General features: G+C 40.1%; 1 protein-coding gene across 8 annotated transcripts in view; it reads left to right on the top strand.

The window, feature by feature from the left end:
* LOC140457962 (plasma membrane calcium-transporting ATPase 1-like) overlaps positions 1 to 21,459 on the top strand; it is a 103,748-nt gene that overhangs the window by 30,437 nt on the left and 51,852 nt on the right. For all 8 annotated transcript variants that reach the window (XM_072551835.1, XM_072551832.1, XM_072551838.1 and 5 more), the window contains exons 3-6: positions 6,741 to 6,938; positions 8,881 to 9,135; positions 12,180 to 12,305; positions 21,177 to 21,290. In XM_072551835.1, the coding sequence (XP_072407936.1) occupies positions 6,741 to 6,938; positions 8,881 to 9,135; positions 12,180 to 12,305; positions 21,177 to 21,290 (693 nt within the window). The remainder of the gene's footprint in view (positions 1 to 6,740; positions 6,939 to 8,880; positions 9,136 to 12,179; positions 12,306 to 21,176; positions 21,291 to 21,459) is intronic.

Consider the following 21,459-nt stretch of genomic DNA (forward strand, 5'->3'; position numbering starts at 1 on the left):
TCCCCTGTTTGCACAAAGGCAAACCTAACCCCCAGCTAGTCAGCCAATTCCAACCGCTTTGCCTTGCTCTCGTGACATTTAACTGCCTGAATCTTTCCACCCCTTTCACCTACTTCAACTTCTCCCCATCTGATCAGCCTTCCACTCCAACCCCAAACCAGCTGACAGGGGAGGTGTGCTACTTTGGCACACCAAACTATCTTGCTGAAGCCATGTGCCAACTTGACCCTCTCCTACTGCCACTTGATCACAACCTGACCCCTTCATCACCAAACAATCATCTAGACTATATACCAGTCATTGCCTCAGTTCTCCCATTCACAGCCTCGACCACTTCTACAGTGCCTCCAACCCCATGCTGCCAGTTTCTATCTTCTCCCTAAATGTCAACAGATCATCTCCGCTTACTCCTGCCCCACAGAATTCATCTCCTTATCTCTACTCCGTCTAATCCCTTTTTTTTACATCCAGGAAGACTGCATCCATACTTGTTCCCCGATTTGGCAGATCCCCAGCTCCCACCATCTCTTCACCATGGACATCCAATCTTTCTACACCTATGTTTCCCTGATGGCATCAAGGCTCTCTCTTTCTCTCCCACAGACCCAACCAGTCCCCCTCTACTGACCTTCCTTTGCTTGGCAGAAGTGGTCCTTACACTAAATGCTTTGTTTTCAATCCTCCCACTTTCCACAAACCAGAGGGGTGACAAAGTCTGAGCTATGCCTGCCTCTTAGGGTATGTGGAACAGCCCCTCTTCCACAGTTACGCTGGCACCATTTTTTCCTTTTTTCTCTTTGCTGTATCAGCAATGCCTCCTCCTTCCCATGAGGAGGAGCTTGAACAGTTCATCTTTCATCCACACCTCCTTCCCTCCCTTTCTTGGACCTCCCCATTTCTGACAACTGACTTGGCATCTATTACAAACCCTGACTCTCACAGCTTGATTTAAACATCCCACACCCCCTTTTTTTCCCTGCAAAAATGCAATCCCATGTTCCCAATTCCTTTTTTTTACCTCCCACTGTATCTGCTCCCAGGATGAGACACTCCACTCTCTAGGACATAACAACAGATGTTGTTTTTTTTTCCCTCTTCTCTCTCTCTCTTTTTTCCCCCCCCCCCCCTCCCCCCCTTCCCCCAGCAGTGAGTTGCTGGGATTTCCCCTCTCTCTCTAATTTTTACTGCACCTGTTTGTGGTGTGGTCTCCTGTAAATCAGATCGAGCATAGACTCGAACTGGTTCAGAGAACTTTTTTTTTGTGTGGGCAGTGTTGCAACCAACGCCACCTCCACCAGCCATTTCAACACCACCCCTACTCCCCCCAGTGGTGTCCATCCAGGCTGCTTCCACCATCAAAAATAAGGCCACACGCAAACTGGAGGAAGGATCCCTCCTTCCTCCTCCTTCCCCCAATATAGCCTTTAATGTAGGAGTCACCAGCTTCAAAGTCTCCATCATTTACCTCATTCCAGGCCTGGCCCTGCCCTGCCCCGCCCCCCTCCACCCCATGCACTTAACATGACTAAACCTGTCATCTTTTATACCTATCTGCTCCACCCTTCCCAGTGACCAAACAGCCACCACCTACCTGCATCCATCAATCATCCCACCCACCTTTTTCCCCCCAGCCCTGATGAAAGGTTTCAAACTGAAAAGTCAACTCCCCCTCTCCTGCTTGACTTGCTCTGCTTTCTCCTCTCCACTTTTTTTTTTTCTCCAGCCTTTAGAACTCCTTGAGTCTCCCAAAAGAACTTACTACACCAGATGTACCCTGGTTCAACCAACTGAATTTAACACCCAACGCACCGACACTAGCACCTACCATTCACTCCCTTTTGAGTCCAAAAATCCAAACCCAACTTGAAATTGGATTTTGATCCTGAATGGCTGCCTCAATATTTTAAGGTAGCCTAAACCTTAACAACATTTATTTAAGGCAAATGTAAAGTGTTCCATTCTGGATGGAATGCAGCTGGTGACACTACACTCTATTAAGCAAAACAACATTTTAAATTTAGTGTTTAAATAAAGCCAGAGGAATTTAGAATAACTTGACTATTGGCAAACTTGACAGAATAATGCAGTATCTATTACTAATCACTGTTCCCATATAGTAACATCCCATAAATACCCTTTTGGCAAAATCAAAAAAATTTGGTGCAATAGGTTGGGAAGAGAACCCCCCCCCCCCCCCCCCCCCAGTTTCTGGCAGTAATCGAGAGGGGGATAAAATAGCTTCCACTTCAAGCCCACAACAGCAACTGCTTAAAGCAGAGCCTAAAAACCTTGTTTTAAAAAAACTAGAAATCCTAGCCTGAGCTGGCTAGACCCATCCAGGCTGCTTTGTTGCTTCAGCTTTTATAGTTTTTTTTTAAAAAATCCCAAGGCCTCACACTACCTTTCTAGTGGTTTTGGTAGACTGCTCTGCACCTTCACTGTACAACTATTTTGGTCATGGCTTTTAAATAACCTCAAAGCTGCAGCAACACTGTTCAAAAAAAGTGGTTCTTTTCTGTCTAGTGAATTGGATGTTTTGGTCCATTCTAGAAACAAAGGCTTCCCTTCCTTCAAACTGGTCAAAAGCAGAAAACAAAATTGCTGTAATTTCATGGTTTATCTGTAAAGCAACATCTTAATGTCCTAACCAAATTTTCTATTAAAAGTATATCTTTGCCATTCTGAATTGCATCTACATTAAGCCCATATTTATACTTGAAATTAATCTGAATTTGCTGTACCAGGTCTTACCTGAAGCTTTATAGCTAAGTCATATCCCTCGATTTTGCACCAACACTGCTTGGGGGTACTTTGTTACAATTACTGTAAATTTCAGAAAATGATTTCTATTTTCAACTCCGTTCAGAAGTATAGGCCATTTAGTGAATGGTCCACCTTCTACAGGATTTCAAGATTCTTGTTTTAAGTAGTGACTTTGAACAGTGTCTCTAGGTACTTCACAAATTTTGGCGAGCTCATTAACATTACCACCAGTAATAGTCGTCTCAATGACTATTCTTTCCTCTTTTTATGCCTGGACTAATGTTTTGGAATCTGGGATGGCTGCATCTTTCCTCCCACTAGATGCAGTCATTGCTGCATCAGTCTGTGGTAGTTCAAATGAGGGAATGAATATGTAAAATACTTTGGATTCATATATGACTGTATATGAATATTACAAACTCTTAAATTGAGAACTACTAGAAATGTTGTAGCATGGTGGCTGTGGTTGGGGCAGCATGGTGGCTCTGGTTAGCACTGCTGCCTCAAGCATCAGGCATTCTGGTTCAGTTCCACACTCAGTGCAAACTCCAGTTTCCATTCACATTGTGTGCCTGCATAGTTTCCTTTTGGGTGCTCCAGTTTTCTCCCCAAGAAGTTGAGGCAGTTGAGCAAGGCTAATCCACCTGTGTCCAGTGATGTGCAGACAGTGGATTTGCCGTGGGATACTGTTCAGAGGGTCGGTTCGGGCTCTGGATGAATTTCTGCTTCATACTCTAGTGATTCTAATGAAAACTGTACTAAGCATTCTGGATCAAAATTGTTTAAAAATTGAATTTTCACAAGTCTGAAAGGTAGTACACATATCAAAGGTCACTTTATTCCCAATTTGGAATAGCATTCAATTTTTTTCATGTTTGTGTAATTTCACCAACCACTTTTTTGCTATTTTGGAGCAAACTATTGGCGTGAAGTTTTGGTAACCTTACTACAGTAAACAGCAATAGCAGCATAGCCAATGAACTTCCTATGACACAAACCTAGAAGGCAACTGTAAAAGACCAAAAGGGTGCAAGAGTAAAGTAGGCTATTCAACCCATTGAATCAGCTTTGCTATTTTAATTGATATGGCTGATCTGATCAATTCCACTTTCCTGCCTTTTTCATAACCCTTGATTTTCCCCTAATAACGCAAAGTCAAGTATTTAATATATTTAACAACTCTGCCTTGACAGCTGACTGTAATAAAAGAATTGCACAGAATAGCTACTTTCTAAGTTGAGAAATTCCTTATCCCTTGAACATGTGACCCCTTATTTTGATGTCCTCTGGTCCTAGACTTCCCCCTCAAGAGGAAATCATCTTTTCTGCACCTACCTGTTGAATCCATTTAAGAATTTTGTATGCTTCCATAAGGTTGCCCCTTATGACGAATTCCAATGAGTATAGGCCCAACCTACAGAACCACTCTAGACAATCCCTCCATACCAATAGTCAGTTCTGCTATAATGTTTTTCTTAATATGAACTGGCTTTAACATTGAAGAATTTAGGCTGTCCTTTGTAGAATGGGAACAGCAGGATTGGAAGATCTCGTGCCCCCTTTCAACCTTCCCTGCTCTAGGGTAAATTAACCTCCGGTCTGTCTAATCTCTCAACTGAAACAGTCCAGCTTGGGCAACATCCTAGTCAAACTCCTCTGCGCACACTCTCTAGTGCTATTGTGACTCTCCTATAATGTGGATTCCAAATAGCTCTCTGTACTCTAGCTGGAACCTAACCAACTTTTTGTTCAGTTCCAGCATAAATCCCTGATCTTTAACTATCTCTCCACTCAAGGCAAGTGTATCCATGCCTTTTTTTATAAGGGACCAGTGTACATGCACAAAGACCTCTGCTGTGTTATAGTGAATGGTAGGATGTTGGGAAGAACATTATTAGTTCGTCCTACCCAAGTGCATCAGCTGGCCTCATCCTCTTGTTTCTTTTCCATTTTCTGCTATCCTTAACTGGTTAACCACAGTTATTTTGATCTTGCTTCCTCTGGCAGAACAATGTTCTTAAACATCTGCCTTTTTTTCTTAATGGTATTTGCTGTTCCAATCCAACCCTGTCATCTCTACCCATATTTAAGTTCAGCACAGTTTTTTCTGACCAAAATTCTTTCCCTTTTTTTTTTTGGCCATGTTATGGTCACTCATTCCAAATGAAACTTTTTTACTGACATTTTAGAAACTTGCCTTATTATACATCACAAGATTAAAAACTTAATTCTTGGTTAATCCCCAAGATTTTAGGAAACTCCTCCAAATGTACTGAATTCTTTCTTAGGTTATTTCTGCCATTCTGACTCTTCTACATGGAGCCCATGGTATTTTGCCACAAACTTTATAATTTGTAAATCACTTGGAAGTATTTATAAAATTTGGTTGCTTAATGTGTATTTTTAAGTATCAATGGATAAATTCATAATTAGGATTTCTTGTGCTAAAATGTACCTCTGCTTACAGAGGAAAATTGAATGGAGCATATGTTGATTCAGTTCCTGCTGCTTAGTGTTAAGGTAGGGAAGCCCTTTTTCCACTCTGTATTCAATCCATGCTGCCAAGCTATTTCTTAACCAATTTCTTCTGATTACCTGCTGACCATCCTCAACAACGAAGGGCAAAGTTTTTTGTTGTTTTTATGATTGGATGGTTAGCTTTACAAATACCCAAATTCAGGTCATGAGAAAAGTTAGCTGGTTGGCATTTTAGTTAAAAGGAAATGGGATATAAAAGGACACTTTGCTAAAACTACGCAAGGCACTAGTCAGACTAATAGTGCTCCCCTTATCTAAGGATTGATACACTGGACATGGAGGCAGTCTAAAGAAGTTCATTAAGCCAATTCCAGTAATGGAGGGACCCTGGTAAGTATAGGACTACTGTACTAAACCTGAAATATAGATGAATGAGGGAACCTTGAAACATAAATCTTTTACTTGAGGTAAATGTAGAATGACTTCCCCTTAAAGGTAGGACCAAAGGGCATAATTTGGAATAAAAGTTTTCCATTAAGACTGAGGAACTTCTTCAGTTTCTTCTAGTGAATCTGTTGAATTCTTTAAAGCAGAGAACTTGAGGCTGCCTGGCTAAGTATATATTCAAAGCTGAGATAGATGGTTTTGTTTAAATTAGCGGGGGCATGAAAGATTTGTGGGGCAGAAGCAAGAAAATGAAGTTGAACTATGTCACTGCAGATTTGATGGTTTAAATGGCCTATTTTTGTTGGTGTCTCAAGCCCTTCAGTGAAAGAAACCATCCTTTTGGTTACCATTCCCATCCTCAATTAGAGAATGGGGCAGTCTAAACCATGCAACAATGTAAATTTTGATGTCACCAATGTAGTTAAACTTAATCACATTGCTTAATATGACTTGTTTAGTATATCTCCTGTGGAGAAAGGTTCTTTTGAATCTCCTCCAGCTCCAGTAACTGCCACTGCAAATGGGGAGGGATGGAGAATAGTTCATGTTTATAACTCTTTGAATGCAGCACCCTGACTAATTATAACACTTGTTTAATGGAACTTAACCAGTCTGGTTTTTTTTCATAAGGAGGATTTGAGTCTGGGGATTTCTCATTTTGTGCTTTTTCTGGAATGTTCCAAAGCTTGGCTGCTAAATGCATGTTTGTTGTTATGCCAAGCTTGTCATCTCCTTTTAGAGTAAATCAAATAGCTGGAAGCTTTGATTCCTTTTCAGCTTGTATCACTCACCTTTTTTAGCTATTTGTTTACTACATTTAATATTCTACGTTTGTGTAGAACAACAGGTTACTCTATGCGTGCCAAAATTGAAATGGGTTTATCAGACTCCGCTTCGTGCTAAGAAGCATGTAGGTTATATTACAAAGGTCAGAATTTGACCATATGTAGCAAATATTTTGGAACTTTTTTCCAACTGTTTAAAAATTCACTCAACTCTTGACTGGAAGCTTTTAATTTGGAATAACTAACCGAAATGTTTTGTCTCTGCAGGATTATCTGGAAATCCAGTGGATCTTGAAAGAAGACATCATGTTTTTGGAGAGAACTCTATACCCCCCAAAAAAGCAAAAACATTTATTCAGTTAGTATGGGAAGCACTTCAAGATGTCACCCTAATTATTTTAGAGATTGCAGCCCTAATATCACTAGGCCTTTCTTTCTATAAACCTCCAGGGGGAGATGATGAAGGCAAGTATTCCTAATTAGTTTGAAATGTTGTGAATGCCATGTTAATTATGGCTGCTCTGGAGATGGAATACCTGCACACATCTCTAGATTTGTGGTATTCAAAATGAAATATGGTAAAAGCAATCTCTAGAACTAGGGCAGTTTGAAACTTTTTTCTTTTATTATAAGACTAATATGTTGAGGATCACGAATTTTCAGCCTCAAAGGGTCATGAAATATTTTGAAGGTGGAGATCAATTTTTAGGGCATCTAAAGTTATCTAGGATATTGGAAGGTGGAATTTGAAACAAAGTAGATTGCTTATTGAAAACAGTTTTGTGGCCAAGTGACCTTCCTCTGCTGCTATATCATATGTTGGGACATAAACTCTTTCAATGTACTAAAATCAGACTTAAAAACTACTGGTCTGAAACAATTGACAGCTTATCAATGCACTATTCCTTCAGCCTTTGTATAAGGTGACACTTTCACTTTCTGCATTATAGCCACTGTAGAGAATTTGCAGAGCTAGATTTTAGAAAAAAAAGCTTAACTAGTTCTATTGGAAAGGCTAAATGTGAGCTCGTGTTAATCTATACTCTGTACACTGGTTATGATCTTAGATTCCCTATTGTGTGGAAATAGGCCTTCAGCCCAACAAGTCCACATCAACCCTCCAGAGTAACCCACCCAGACCTATTCCCCCACCTAACACTTGGCAATTTAGCATGGCCAATGCACCTGATCTGCACATCTTCTGATTGTGGGAAGAAATCCAAGGAAGCCCACCCAGATGTGGGGAGAATATGCAGACTCCACACAGTCACCTGAGGTGGGAATTGAACCTGGATTGCTGGTGCTATGAATTAGCAGTGCTAACACCTGAGCCAAGTTGTAGGTATTGGCTCTTCTGGAGCCATCTGTGATGTAAATATCTGCTTCATAGGAAATATTGTTTCCAGCATCTGCAGTGAGAATATCTTAATGTGAACTCGTAGGTCCATAGTTGCACCCTGTAAGACTTTTAGCTACAATTAAATACAAAAATATTTTTGTAATGCAAAATACTTTGCAGGACATCTGAAATAATTACAAAATAGTAAAAGATGCTGATCAGACAGCATCTGTTCTGACATGTTAATGCTTCTGTCAGAAAACACTTCACAACTGATTACAGGCTGTTAACCTTAAAATGTTAACTGTTTACTGAGTTGCTTCCTGACTTGGAGTGTTATTTGCTTACTGCTTTAATGTGAGCCTGTACATCTTGCTGTAACAGCACACTTGTTGCCACCCCTGCCCCCAAAGGTGACAACTATAAAAATCGCAGATTGGAACTACTTGTGGCAAAACCAAGTTATCATGAAGCTGAACTTGAACTCTCAAAGGGACAAAATTTTGACAATTTCCAAGTCATATACCCATGGTAGCTAGTTTACATTTATGAACTGAAGCCTTTGACAGCTCTCTACTTGTCACTTACAAGTGAGCATGGTGGCTGACCACTTCTCATACCTTTTTTTTGTTCCAAGCAAGAAAAACCATTGGAAATAAGGCCCAGTGTACACTTTTTTTTTTCAAGCCACTGAGCCTGCTCCACATTTTTTAAGGTAGATCAGCCATGATCGAGCTAATCATTCTGTCTATCCTTTTTTTAAACTTGGACTCTCTCCAACCCCACCCCCTACACCCCCACTTCCTGGTAATGGTCCAAAAAGATTGGTTCCTTAATTAGGCTAGTCAATTGTAGCACTGATTTTTAATGTAGGTCACCAATGAAAATATCATCTACTAAGCTTGAGTACTGCAGTATTTCTGTTGAGTCAATCTGATGCTTGGCTGATAATGCAATTGGACTGGTTGAATCTGATTTTTATAGTACTTGTGAAATCATTCTGCAATTAATATCAAAACATGAGCTAATGTCTGACTACTTATGCCTTTATAACTGTTCTTTCTGCAGTATGTGGTACAGTAACAGGTGGTGAAGATGAAGGTGAATCAGAAGCTGGTTGGATCGAAGGCGTTGCCATTCTTGTTTCAGTTATATGTGTGGTAATAGTTACAGCTTTCAATGACTGGAGTAAAGAGAAACAATTCAGAGGTCTACAAAATCGAATTGAACAAGAGCAGAAATTCACTGTGATAAGAGGTGGCCAGGTTATCCAGATTCCTGTGGCAGAATTGGTGGTTGGTGACATTGCACAAGTTAAATATGGTAATTTTCTCCTTTCACCACTTATTCTATAAACTGAACTGGAATCTCAGATTTTAATGACTTCAAGTAAAGATTATTTCACTAATTTATAAAATTACTGTTGTGCCAGTGCTAGGGGGCAATGTGGGATTGGTGGTGAATTATAAATGCACAAATGCAAGTTTTCATTGTACCTGGTCAGACAGGATGAGATATCCAGGTCTCTTCCTCTAGCATTGGTCATGTGCTTATATTTAGATTTTAGCTTCTAGTTGAGCACTGATCCAAGGAAGAGGCAATGGCATAGTGGTATTATTGCTGGGCTGGTAATTAAAGTATCCAGGTTCAAATCTCACCAAGACATTCAGTCAAGAGTCTAATGACCACAAACCCTTTTTGGTTCACAAATTTCTTTCTGGAAAAGAAATCTACAGTTCTCAACACTGTATAATTGACTTTGTGTTGTCTTCTGAAATGTCATTCAATTATTTGGAACAGGTCATTCAGCTCAGAGTCCACACTGACCCTACCTTTGGCTCATATAATCTCTCCAAGCATTTCTTTTATTGTACTTGTATAGTTGCAGCATTTTAAAAGGCATTTGGAGGTCACATCAACTTCCTGCGGAAGTTCACTCCACACAACTGTTTTTGGAAAAACATTGCCATTTGTCTTTATTTTGATCTATGTCCTCATTTTTAAAAAAAATCCTGTACCAAGGAAAAGACACCTGCCATTCACCTTCTATATCATGAGGGATATAGATTAAACCTCTAAGGTCACCCCTCATGTTCCAGTATAAAAGATTTGGCATCTTTTAATTCAAACCATCCATTCCCAGCAACATCCTGGTAAGTCTTTATCCTCTCCAGCTTAATAAAATCATTCCTCTTGTTTCTTAGTCAAGGTTGACAACCATTACAGACAGTCTCAAGTGCTATCGTTGCAATCTAGCTGCAGGACAGACAGATCCAGCATGTAGTAGATATAGGTACTTGTGCTGCAGAACCGAAAGATTGACTCTGGACTATGAATTCTCTTAAGTATCTGGTCAAACAAGGGCAGGAAACCTTCTTGCAGATTACCATGTACCACTCCCCTTTGCCTGACGAATCAGTACTCCTCCATGTTGACCACCACTTGGAAGTATTGAGGGTGACAAGGGCACAATGTATCGTAAGTTGGAGTCTTTAATATCTACCACTAAGAATGGCTCAGCAGCAGTACTAATCAAGCTGGTCAAGTCTTTAAGGGGACAACTACTTTTGGGGGGGGAAGGAAAGTGATTTTAAACCAGCAAAATATTTGACCTCCTCCTGACTGATCTTTGCAGTCACATCTGTCCATGACTGTATGTAAGTGACCACTGCCCAATGCTTGTGGACATGAAATACCCTTTTACATATTGAGAATACCCTCCATGCTAGTGGCACTCCCATGCTGAATGGGCTAAATTCACAACAGAGAACTGCTGGCTAGACATCCATGAGGCACTACAAATCATCAGAATTGTTCAACCTTGATGCCTGTCACATCCCTCACTTTACCACTGCACCAAGCAAGAGATTGTGTATAGATCTGCCAGAAGCAGCACCTGGCACACCTAAAAATGAAATTTGTAATGCAATGGTACTTCTGCAGAGCATACATGCAGCAGGCAATCTATCTGGTAATCCCACAACATAGGTATACAGAGCTTTAATCTATTAGTTGAGGGATGATGGTAAATTAACAAATAACAACTAAAGACTGAACAAATCCTCCCATCCTCTGGAGGAATCCAGAGCATCTTGAAGTGATACCAGATCTTCAGGCAATTCTGTTTACACTCAGCAATATGATTTGGCTGAAAGCCATATAATTGAAGCTTTGGGCCCTGCCAGTATCCCAAGAGTAGTACTTGAGATATGGACTCAAGAGCTCTCTGCACCCTTAGCCATTCTAATCCAGTATAGCTGCAACACTGGCATTGACAAACTGGAAAATGATCAGGTTGGTCTTGTCCACAAAGCAGGACAAAACCAATCTGGCCAATTAATTTAAACACCTGTGCAGTCAGTTGTGAAAATATGATCCTGCTGAACAACCATTTTACAATACCTGCTCACCAGGACCTTGTTTGATTCTGGAATGAAGCATTATCCATCTTTTGGATCAAGAGTGCAATGATTCTAATTATCAGGACCCAGGTATTTCTGGTAGAATCCAAAGAAAGATCTACACCCTTGGCATTTAACTAGGCATCAAAGCGCCTTTGTTTATTTGAAGATGGGATTCTGGGAAAGCTGTCTAAAGTTGTCTTGCACAAAACCAGATGGTTGTGATAATTTGGAGGCTGCTCATAGTAGTCCCTAGACATAGATGCAGAATTTCCTCCAGATAGTGTCCCAGGGCCCAGCCAGCTTCAGCCGCTTCATCACTCATCATGTTTCCATCTTAAGGCCTGAAGTTAGATCACTCTGTACTGAACAGTAATTATATTTGTTGCCTCGTACCAATTCAAATGCAGCAAGGCCTGAGCAATATTCAGGCTTGGGCTGATTGGCAAGTATTTGCAATGAGAATCTCCGTTTCACATTCAATTTCACAACTATTACTGAATCCCACCATTTTAACAAGTGAATTGCTGTTGTTGAGGAACTAGGATGAGCCATCTACAGTGGCTGCAAAGCAAATTTGAGGTTGGAATCTCGAATGAGTAGCTCACCACCTGACTCAGCCTGTCTACCATCTACAGTACATTGTGTGATTTGGATACTTGGTCAGATGACTGCAATTGCACAATATTCAACTTCAAAACCACCCTGAACTTTATTCTTGCGACTATTGTTAATGTACTGTACATGATGCAAACCAGAAGTTTACGGAGGCTCCTTTTGACAGCATCTTCCATACTTATCAACCCCATCATCCTGAGTAATGGGGAACTGGATGAATGATCTATAAGTTTCCCTCAACTGAATTCTTATTTGTTACTGGGTGAAAATGATTGAGCTCCTAATGGAATTGGCATACCTGTAGTGGTTCACATTGTGATTATCTTAATTTGTGACCTGGTTTTTAAGGTGACCTCCTACCTGCTGACGGTGTGCTTATTCATGGAAATGACCTGAAGATTGATGAAAGCTCCCTGACCGGGGAGTCTGATCATGTGAAAAAAGGCCAAGGAAGAGATCCTCTACTTTTGTCTGGTAAGATGTGGCATAAAAGGTACTAAACCAACTGTTATAAGCATGATAGACCACTAACTTTATTTTCCAATTGAAATGTGAAGTTGATTCCAAATCCATCATGTCCAAACTGCTTGCTGAATGAAGGGTGAATGCAGGCAATTAGTCTCATTTTGTGTGGAAAGATACTGCCTGAGTGGGTTGAAAGGGTGGGAAGGAGCAATGAAACCAGATTTCACCACAGCTTTGGCAGCATGGCTTTAGGCAGATGGTTGGATCTACAACTCCCACTTGTAAACGTGGTGAAATTTGATAAAAGTACAAAAAGCTAGCTAACAATGCCAATATTGGCTTATTGGCAATGGTGGATAGACTGCACATCTTCAAATTTTGAGGAACAAACGCTTTGACATTTAAGTGTTAATGGTCTACCAATAAGTGGTGGAGAACAAGAAAGCCAAATGTTATGGCTATGGTGGAGGAGTGCAGTCATAATTAAGCCCCAGAATGCCAGAATTGCACTATTTGTATAAAGTGTTTTCATTAATCCAAATGATCAATACTTTCCCTTTGTCATGAGATTTTTACCAGGTTTCTTTAGTTTTGTTTTAAAAAAACTTTCTAAAATTAAGTGGCAAAGTGATTTAATACCAAAAGTATAATTGGGAATGAGTATCTTTATCTAAAAGCAGAAATACACTCAACACAAGTCAACAGAATCTGCACAGATTTTTAAAAAGGCAAAGGAAAATGTCCCTGTTGATGAAGGTCTTAAAACAAATTTCATGACCACTATGGACAAATGGAAGATCTTGCAAATGAGGCTTCAGTTTGGATGGAAGTCAGTCTGCATCCAAATTTTTGGATAGTGGTTGCAATTCAAGTTTTACAAGCAGTCAAAATACTGATGTGAAAACTTTCAGGTTCCCGTGTGCCTCAGCCAAGAGTCTTGCAGCTTTACTGATACCTCTGGTCTTTCTCTTGGAATGTTAAAAACCATTCCAACCAGGTGTTTTGAAACTGAATGAAATGGCTTACTGAAATACAAGTTGGAGCACTCAAATTTGAGCTTGTTGACAAAACATTATGAAATGCAAGGTACAAAAAATTGGGTTAAGTAAAAAGGTAAAATCTCCGTAGTCTTCCTGAATACAAAGGCTGTGCTCATTTGGAGACCCAGCTGGTAATGTTTTAAACTGAGTCACCATGCCTCAGGTGAGGGAAGGGGTGGAGGGGAGAATCCTTCATGATAACCTGAGCCAGTGCAACAACTGAACCCATGCTGTTGGCATAATGCTGCATTGCAATCCAGCCATGTGAGCTAACCAACCCCCACAAAATTTGGAAAAGACACTGACCTAAACTATATGGAAGCTTGTAGAATTCTGACATTAAGATATCTGAGCTTTTGTGGATGTTGTACTTAGTTTGCTAGTGTTAACCTTATAAATGGATACATTTTTGTCAATTTCTGCTTTTTAATACATTCTTTATATTGCCTATTTATATTTCTTAACTATTAAAAGTACCCTTTTTTGTTATGGAGCAATACTTAGGCAATTTGATCTTTTCTTTTTTTTTGCTTATCCATTTCTACAGCAAGATTTCAGAAATCCTCAATCCTTCCCCCTCCTCCCCTCTTTTTTTTTTTTTCTTTCTTTCTCCCTCCCCCAGCCACACCCCTTGTTCCCACCAGCATTCACATCCAGAAGATCAGCTGCCACTTCCCAGGCGCACACTCTCCTCCCTTGTCCATGTTCCGTAGGGACTGTTCCCTCTGGGACCCCTGGTCCACTTTTCCTCCATTCCCAACACCCCCATGGCACCTTCACCTACAGCCACCAAAGGTGTATCACCTGCCCATCTAAACACCTTTTGTTATCAAAGGGCCCAGAGATACCTCCCAGGTGAAACAGCACTTCACCTGCACTTTGCACAATGCCCCTGGTCCAGGAACACTCCACCTGTTTGGAACACTACTCACGCCCTCCACCACCACCAAGACTTTTGTTTCCCTGGCCCCCAATGCCTCATCTTCACTGTGGACATCCAGTCCTTAAATGCCTCCATCTGCCATGACTAGGGCCCTCAAGCCCTCAGTTTCTTCTTCTCCTGACATCCCCACCAGTACCGCTCTACTGACACTCATTCGTTTAGCTGAACCATTCCTTGCCCTCCATATTTTCTCCTCTTTGAATCTCCCACTTCCTCCAGATGAAAGAGTTAGCCATGGGTCCCAGCTTTGACTGTTCTACAAACAACAAAGATAAGCAATCTTCAGCAGTTACTAGCCCCATTCTCAGCATCATCCTCCATTACATTGACTGTATTGGTGCCACCTTGTGCTCCCACAAGGTCAGTTTATCAACTTCAACGCATTCCACCCTGACTGAGTTTACCTGGACTATCTCAGACATGTCCCTCCCCTCCCTGGACCCTTCCATCTCCATAAACTGTGACCAATACAACACTGACAGCTTCTACAAACCCACTGACTCCCACAGCTACCTGAATTGCACCACCTTCCACCCTGCCTCCTGCCAAAATCTTATCCCTTATTCCCAATTCCTCCATCTGTCACATCTCCTCTCAGGAGGACAAGTTCCACTCCAGAACACACCAGATGGCCTCCTTTTAAAGACTGCAACACTGCAGTTTCTGCTTGGGAATCCTGCAGCCCTCTGGGCTTGGTATAGAGTTCAATAATTTTGGGGTCTGAACTCTCCCAATCCATCCCCCTACCCCATGCACCAAACCTTGTTATCAGTGTCTGCCATTACACACTACCTATTGTTGGCCTCTATTTAACAGCTATTTGCACTCCTAGCCAGATTGTTATCTACTCCTTTTGTCTCTCCAACTGTTCCCTCTTTGGGCTCTATCTCCATGTCTCATTTACTCCTTTTTACCCCCCCCCCCCCCCCCACTCAGTTTTGGATATTAGAATGACTTTTTCCTAACTATCCATTCTGAGGAAGGGTCATTTTGGCACACTGTTAACTGATTTCTCTTCAGATGCTGTCGGACCTGCTGAGCTTTCCCAGCAGCTTCGGTTTTTATTTGATTTACAGTTTCCACTTTATTTTCACTTTGCTTTCCACCAAACTGCTTTTGAGATTGGCAGAAAACGGATTAATGTTAAAGCCCTGCATATCCAATCGCAGAATGACCACCTCTGAAATAATGCAATCAGCTGAGTCTATGCTGACTCTCCTTAGAGCAACTTAATGATTCCCAGTTCCTTGCCCTTTCCAATAGGCATGCAGTTGAACAGGTGTGGTGAAATCATTCTTGCCACAACCTTCATCTGTAGATAGAAACCAGAAGTTGGATGATTGTATTTAAGTTTCTAGTGCATGTTTTGTCACCTGTTTCAGTACACCTTTTTCATACTCCAGTCAGGAACGCACTTGTATCCTTAATCAGATTTGGCTTGACCCTGTCCATTTTTTTTTTCTTTATATCAAAACCACCATTTTAAGGTGCAGGCAGCACATGACCAACTTCACTTCATGACTGCATGCAAGTACGTGGAAAGCAAAACAGACTTTTCTATCCAAGATTATATAGCCTCTTGTAGATTCTTTTGTTTTTGTCCTGTGCTCCTGATTTTTCTTTCTTTAACATTTCTAGCCATCTTTTGGGCACCAAAAGACTTGCAATTTTAACTTATTCTATCATCAGAGAAGGGACTGTAAACTGTTCTAGCAAGCAGTGTTACAGGTTTGTTTTTAACACTGTTTTCAAGTGGCGTTTGCTCACCAATGCTCATTTTAGGTGCTGCCAGAAATCATTTGACATTACAGCTTGATCCGAGTCAGTCAGATCGCTTTAGTGTTGTGGAGTATGCTTATCAAAGCAGGATGGCTGTCTATTAAATTCAATCCAGGAGCATTTGTGTTCCTTGCCCTTATCCAAGTCACCTTCTGTTTCATCAATGAGCTGTCTTCCATCACTGGTTTGAAGTGGGGTGCTTGCCTATTCTACAGTTCCATTCACAATTCCTTGGGTAAAGCAGTCCAAGCTGCAGTGTAGCAAGACCGAGATGAGCAAATGACGTTTTTTGACCATACATTTAGCTTGCTTTTGATATTTTGATCCTGGATGATGAACTAATCAAATTCCAAACAGAGATCTGGCTTGATGGATCACATTTATTTTATTGGTTATGGTTTCAGTGAGATGGTCTCATTGTTCGCTTTTCAATGTTCCTGATTTGATTTTGAGTTTTTTAGTAATTTAATATTGAACAGAATAAATCAGTTTACAACATCACATTAAAGATTGATCCTGTAAAAGTCCTATATCAAGTAAAAATTACTTTAGCACCTGCATTTGCTTAATTTAACTAGCTTTTGCTCCGGTCTACAAAATCTGAGCCTCTCCTTGGAGCTTTCATACACTTTAGCTTAAATGCTCTCTGCTACAAATAACCTCTTCAGGACAGTATCTGAACACCTGGAACTATTAAACTCCTGACCAAAGTGTTTGTATGCTCTAATCTCTCTCCATGAAGACTTCTGTAAACTTGCCCCACTAAACATTTTTTTTTCACCCATGTGTTTCTCTTGAGTTCAAATGCCTAAAACTTGCAGTATGCCTGCCTTGCTAGTTAAACTCCAAATGGAAACAAACCTCTAGTTCTATAAGTTGCCTGTGTGAACTCGCTTTTTTTAAATAGCTACAAAATTACCTGTGAATTGGTCACTTGATTTTCAGTGACTGAAAGATTCAAACTTAATGTTTTAAAAACACTCCCTTTGATTATACCGTTCGATTATACATTATACCCTCGATGGCCTCATTCATTGGCCTCCTTCATTGAACATTCCCAGTTAGTATTAGGAATTACAACTGTTTCGTTATATAAAAAAATGACTGCACAATTCTGGATTGTTGTTCTGTAACAGTGACTCTCCAACTGACTCAACTCTTTTCACAATGTACAATGCTTGAATCAGGAGTGTAAAAGACTACTAAGGTTGCTACAATATACAAATGTAGAGGAGCTGGTATTGGACTAGTTTGGACAAAGTTAAAAATCACATCAGGTTATAGTCAAACAGGTTTATTTGAAGCACTAGCATTCAACGTGCTGCTGCTTTAGGTGGTTGTGAAGCAGGACCGTAAGAGCTGTTATAGCAAAAGATTAATGATACAATGATACATTGAACAAACCTAGATTGCCTTTCATCATTTTAGAAGGGATTTGCTGGTTTGGGTTCTTTATGTAAATCCCAGATATTTTAAGCCACCCATTCTCTAACTTGTAATAAAAGGTGACATCTCAGCTCAATGCCTTTTTAAAGGTGAGTCAGACCAGTCTTGAGTCAGGTGGGTTCTATTTCCCAAGTGGAATTTACAAATATTATTTGCTACCTGCATTGACTGCTTGCAGGTTCTCCCTTGAGCAAAATAGAATGTATCTGCAAGTAAAATTCTGCAAATATAAATTCACCACCTAAACTGGAGTAAGTGCAGGAGACTGAGGGTGAGTGCACATGTATGTGCAAGCTTGGTAAAGTGAGTTTGGGCACATGCCTGTGGGAGGTGTATTTGTACATGAGGGTTTGGTGCACTTTGTGGTGCAGTGAGATCACTTGTATGACATGAGCCCAAGGTTCCAGTTGAGGCCATAGCCAAGTTTGGCATCCATGGCAATCAGCCACTGCCTGGTTGCCTGTCCCAAAGTCCACCTTGGAAGATGGTTGCCTGAGGCTGAATGTCCCAGACTGTTTGTTTCCAGACTGGGAGGGAACATGCCTGCCTGTTGACTATTGTGCAGTGTCCACTCATAGTTGTCATAGCATCTGCTTTGTCTCACTAGTGTACCATGCCTTGGGGAATCCTTGCCTGCAGCCATGACCAATAATGTAGGCTGAGTCACATGAGTACCTGTCATGTAGACAGTGGATGGTGTCACCACAGTTAATGGTAGTATCCATGTTGACACTGTCTTGCAGTAGTTGCCATGACAGGGTTGTACAGCATGGTCTGTTGTCCTGAAGGCTGGGCAGTTTGCAGCAAGCTGTTTAAGGTTTAGTTGTTTAAAGGTCCACTTCTGTTCTTTGAACAACCACACGTGCACAAGTTTTTAATGGGGTGAATGTATTTGCAAAAATATTTTGCAGATATGTTCTATTTTGCTCAAAAATACAGAACCTGCAAGCTGTCAATGCAGGCAGTGAATCTATATAATTCTAAACTCCATTTGAGAAATAGAACCAGTCTGGCTCACCTCTTTTTAAGGCATTGTCTGTCTGTCCTCCCACTTTGTTAAAACCTTAAATTACTTTGAATGTGATTTGAAAGTTCTTTTGACTTATGTATTAAAGAACCAAAATGAGAAAATGTTAAGGCTTTCATCCTTTCGAATGCAATCTAGGTTTGTTTGTATCCTTGTATCACTGTAATCCTTTGCTATAAGTTGTCTTCTGGTCCCGTTTCACAACCACCTGATGAAGCAGTGTGTTCAAAGCTAGTGCTTCCAAATAAACCTGTTGGACTATAACTTAGTGTTGTGATTTTTTTTTAAAAACCATATACAAAGCATCATGCCAGGATAGTGCAATCCAGTTGTCTTTGTACTCCATTCAGAGTACACAATGATTTTAGTATCCCATCAATGAAGTGTAGTGCATCTTGCCTAAGCTTTGAAAAGAGCCAAACTTGTAACCTCTAACTTGAACAAGAACAGCAGTTCTAGGGTAACTACCTCCTAATTTTCCATGTAGTTACAAGCATTCTGACTTGGAAAACCGTTTATTCTTTTTGTCACTAGATTTAAAAATTCTGACTAACAGCATATATCTTAATGGCATTTATTCATAATTATTTAACATGTTTCTGGGATAATTGGAAATGAACTACTATTGTTAGTCTTGCCCCCAAACTGCAACCTATTTATTGAACCTCTTTAAAACCCTCCCAATCTTATTTCACCCTTTTCACAACACTGACGTGGTTCCAAAATCCTGTGACTTTTTTTAAACTGCTCATGCTGTTAGTTTTGAACACCTGCCTCTTTGTGGAAGATACTATTAATGCTCATTAAGTATTGTGTATAGCTCCAACCTTCTCTTGATGGTCCATGTAATTTCCTTTTTTGATCTTGGTAATTCTCACTGACTTGAGGCTCCTATTTGCAATGCAGCAACTGTACATAGTTTTAAGGTCTCGTAAAACGAAAAGTTATGGTACATCCATAAGTCTGCATGTTTTGAGGAAACAAATTCACTTAGTGCACATTTTTCTGTCAATCCACATTTGGGTATATTACTCCAACTTTAAAATTTGAGTAAAAGTCAGTGGCGCAATTATAAGTTGACATCTTGGTATCTAAGAGTAAAAATAGTGGAGTAATCTGAGGTTATGTTCTGACTATGACTCCTGCAAATTGTCACCCAATGCACACTATCAAAACACTGCTGGAGTGAAGTTTCAGGGTTTTTACTGGGCTGTGGAATTCTGGGGATATCAAAGGCAGCTAAAATTTGTAGCTTTGGATAAGGGCGGTTTATCTGATGATACTCAACATAAACACTCTCTCCCCACTCAACATTTTCAGAATAGGCACATTTTTTTTTTCCCAAATGTTGCTACGGAATGGAATATTTGTTGAAGACATTTCAAAATTTTGCATTCTGAATTTAAAAATTTGTAAACTGGATGACCAACGCAGGAGTATAGGGATAAGTGAGAATTAGTTTTGAACTTTGAGCTGAGTGAGTGAGCACCAAATGAGTTGTAAGTACTGATACAGTTTGAGTTGGTCCTAATCTAGTGTGGAGAAAAAGAACCCAGCAAGGAATGCAGATTATTTTCAGAACTGAACCCATCTTTGATCTGGAGCATAAGATGTTGAAAGGGGGTGATGAAGTTAAAATCAAGGATATAGATACAGTAAATAGGTCTTTCTTTCCTAGTTTAGGAAGTTAAGAGAAGGGAATATTTAAGGTGAGAGGCTTTTATAACAATGAGGTGCAACTTTTTTTTAATGCAAGGCGTTCCCATGGAAGGAACTTCCTGAGGAAGTGGTAGATTTGGGGCACAGTTGCATTTAAGACACTTTGACTAAGTATATGAAAATGGAAGGGTTGAAATGATATGGGCCAGGAGCAGGCAGGTAGGATGAGTTTAGTTTGGGATGATGTTCAGCATGGACTGGTTAAACCAAAGGGTCTGTTTCTACAGTCTCTACATGGATGACTTTCTTCTGGGCATTCATTTTGATACACTCCTTTTTTCCCTACTTAGCATTCAGTTGATTATTTGTTATTCCAAGAATTAGACTGATAATTCCAAATATTTATCTCTCCATTGTGATCAAAAGGCTTTTCTTTCTTGCCCTCTTTATGTAAAATGCAATTCTCACTGAACTATCAATTTTGAATTTTTGTTTTGCTATTGTTTTAGGAGTCACATCTTTTTCCTCAACATAGAATTTGTTTCACCTTTTGTAGCTCATCTGGTTTACATTTGTTAATGTTCTGTTCACACTAATCTTCTCTTGAAATTAGCTCCAACTAGTGCGTTCTGATGTCCTCTCCTCTCCATTTGCAGATCTCTATGGGGTGTCGGAAACCTATATTAATGTAGTCCAGCATTCTAGTAGCTATGTACAATATATCTACAGTTGAACTAAGTTTATAATCTTCAAATATAGTTTAGATTTCTAATAACTTTTGCCTTAAAGCAGTAAATTCATTTGTGAAACTCATCTGAATTCAGTCTCAGTAACTTCATTCTGTACTGTTTACAAACCACTGATTTCTCCAGCCTCCTGTTTTAATGAGCACAAACTCCTAAATTGTCAGATAGTAATGAAATAACTTTTTTTTTAAACACCTATATTTGCAGTAATGGCCAGTTCTAACTAGAATTTATTTTCAGGTACCCATGTTATGGAAGGTTCTGGAAGAATGGTGGTCACAGCAGTTGGTGTAAACTCTCAAACTGGAATCATCTTTACCTTGCTTGGATCTGGAGAGGAAGAGGAGAAAAAAAGTAAGCATGTGGTCGTATTGTTCTCTTAGCCCCTCAATTGGGACAGCACTTTAACACAGTAGCATTGAAATGTTAACCAAGGAACCTTTTTTGAAATGACTGAGCACAAGAATTCAGTCTCCATCTTCAGTACAGTATCCTCTTTGCTGGATATTAAGCAGATGACAGA

Source organism: Chiloscyllium punctatum, chromosome 32 (assembly GCF_047496795.1).
Source record: "Chiloscyllium punctatum isolate Juve2018m chromosome 32, sChiPun1.3, whole genome shotgun sequence".
NCBI classification, from domain to species: domain Eukaryota; kingdom Metazoa; phylum Chordata; class Chondrichthyes; order Orectolobiformes; family Hemiscylliidae; genus Chiloscyllium; species Chiloscyllium punctatum.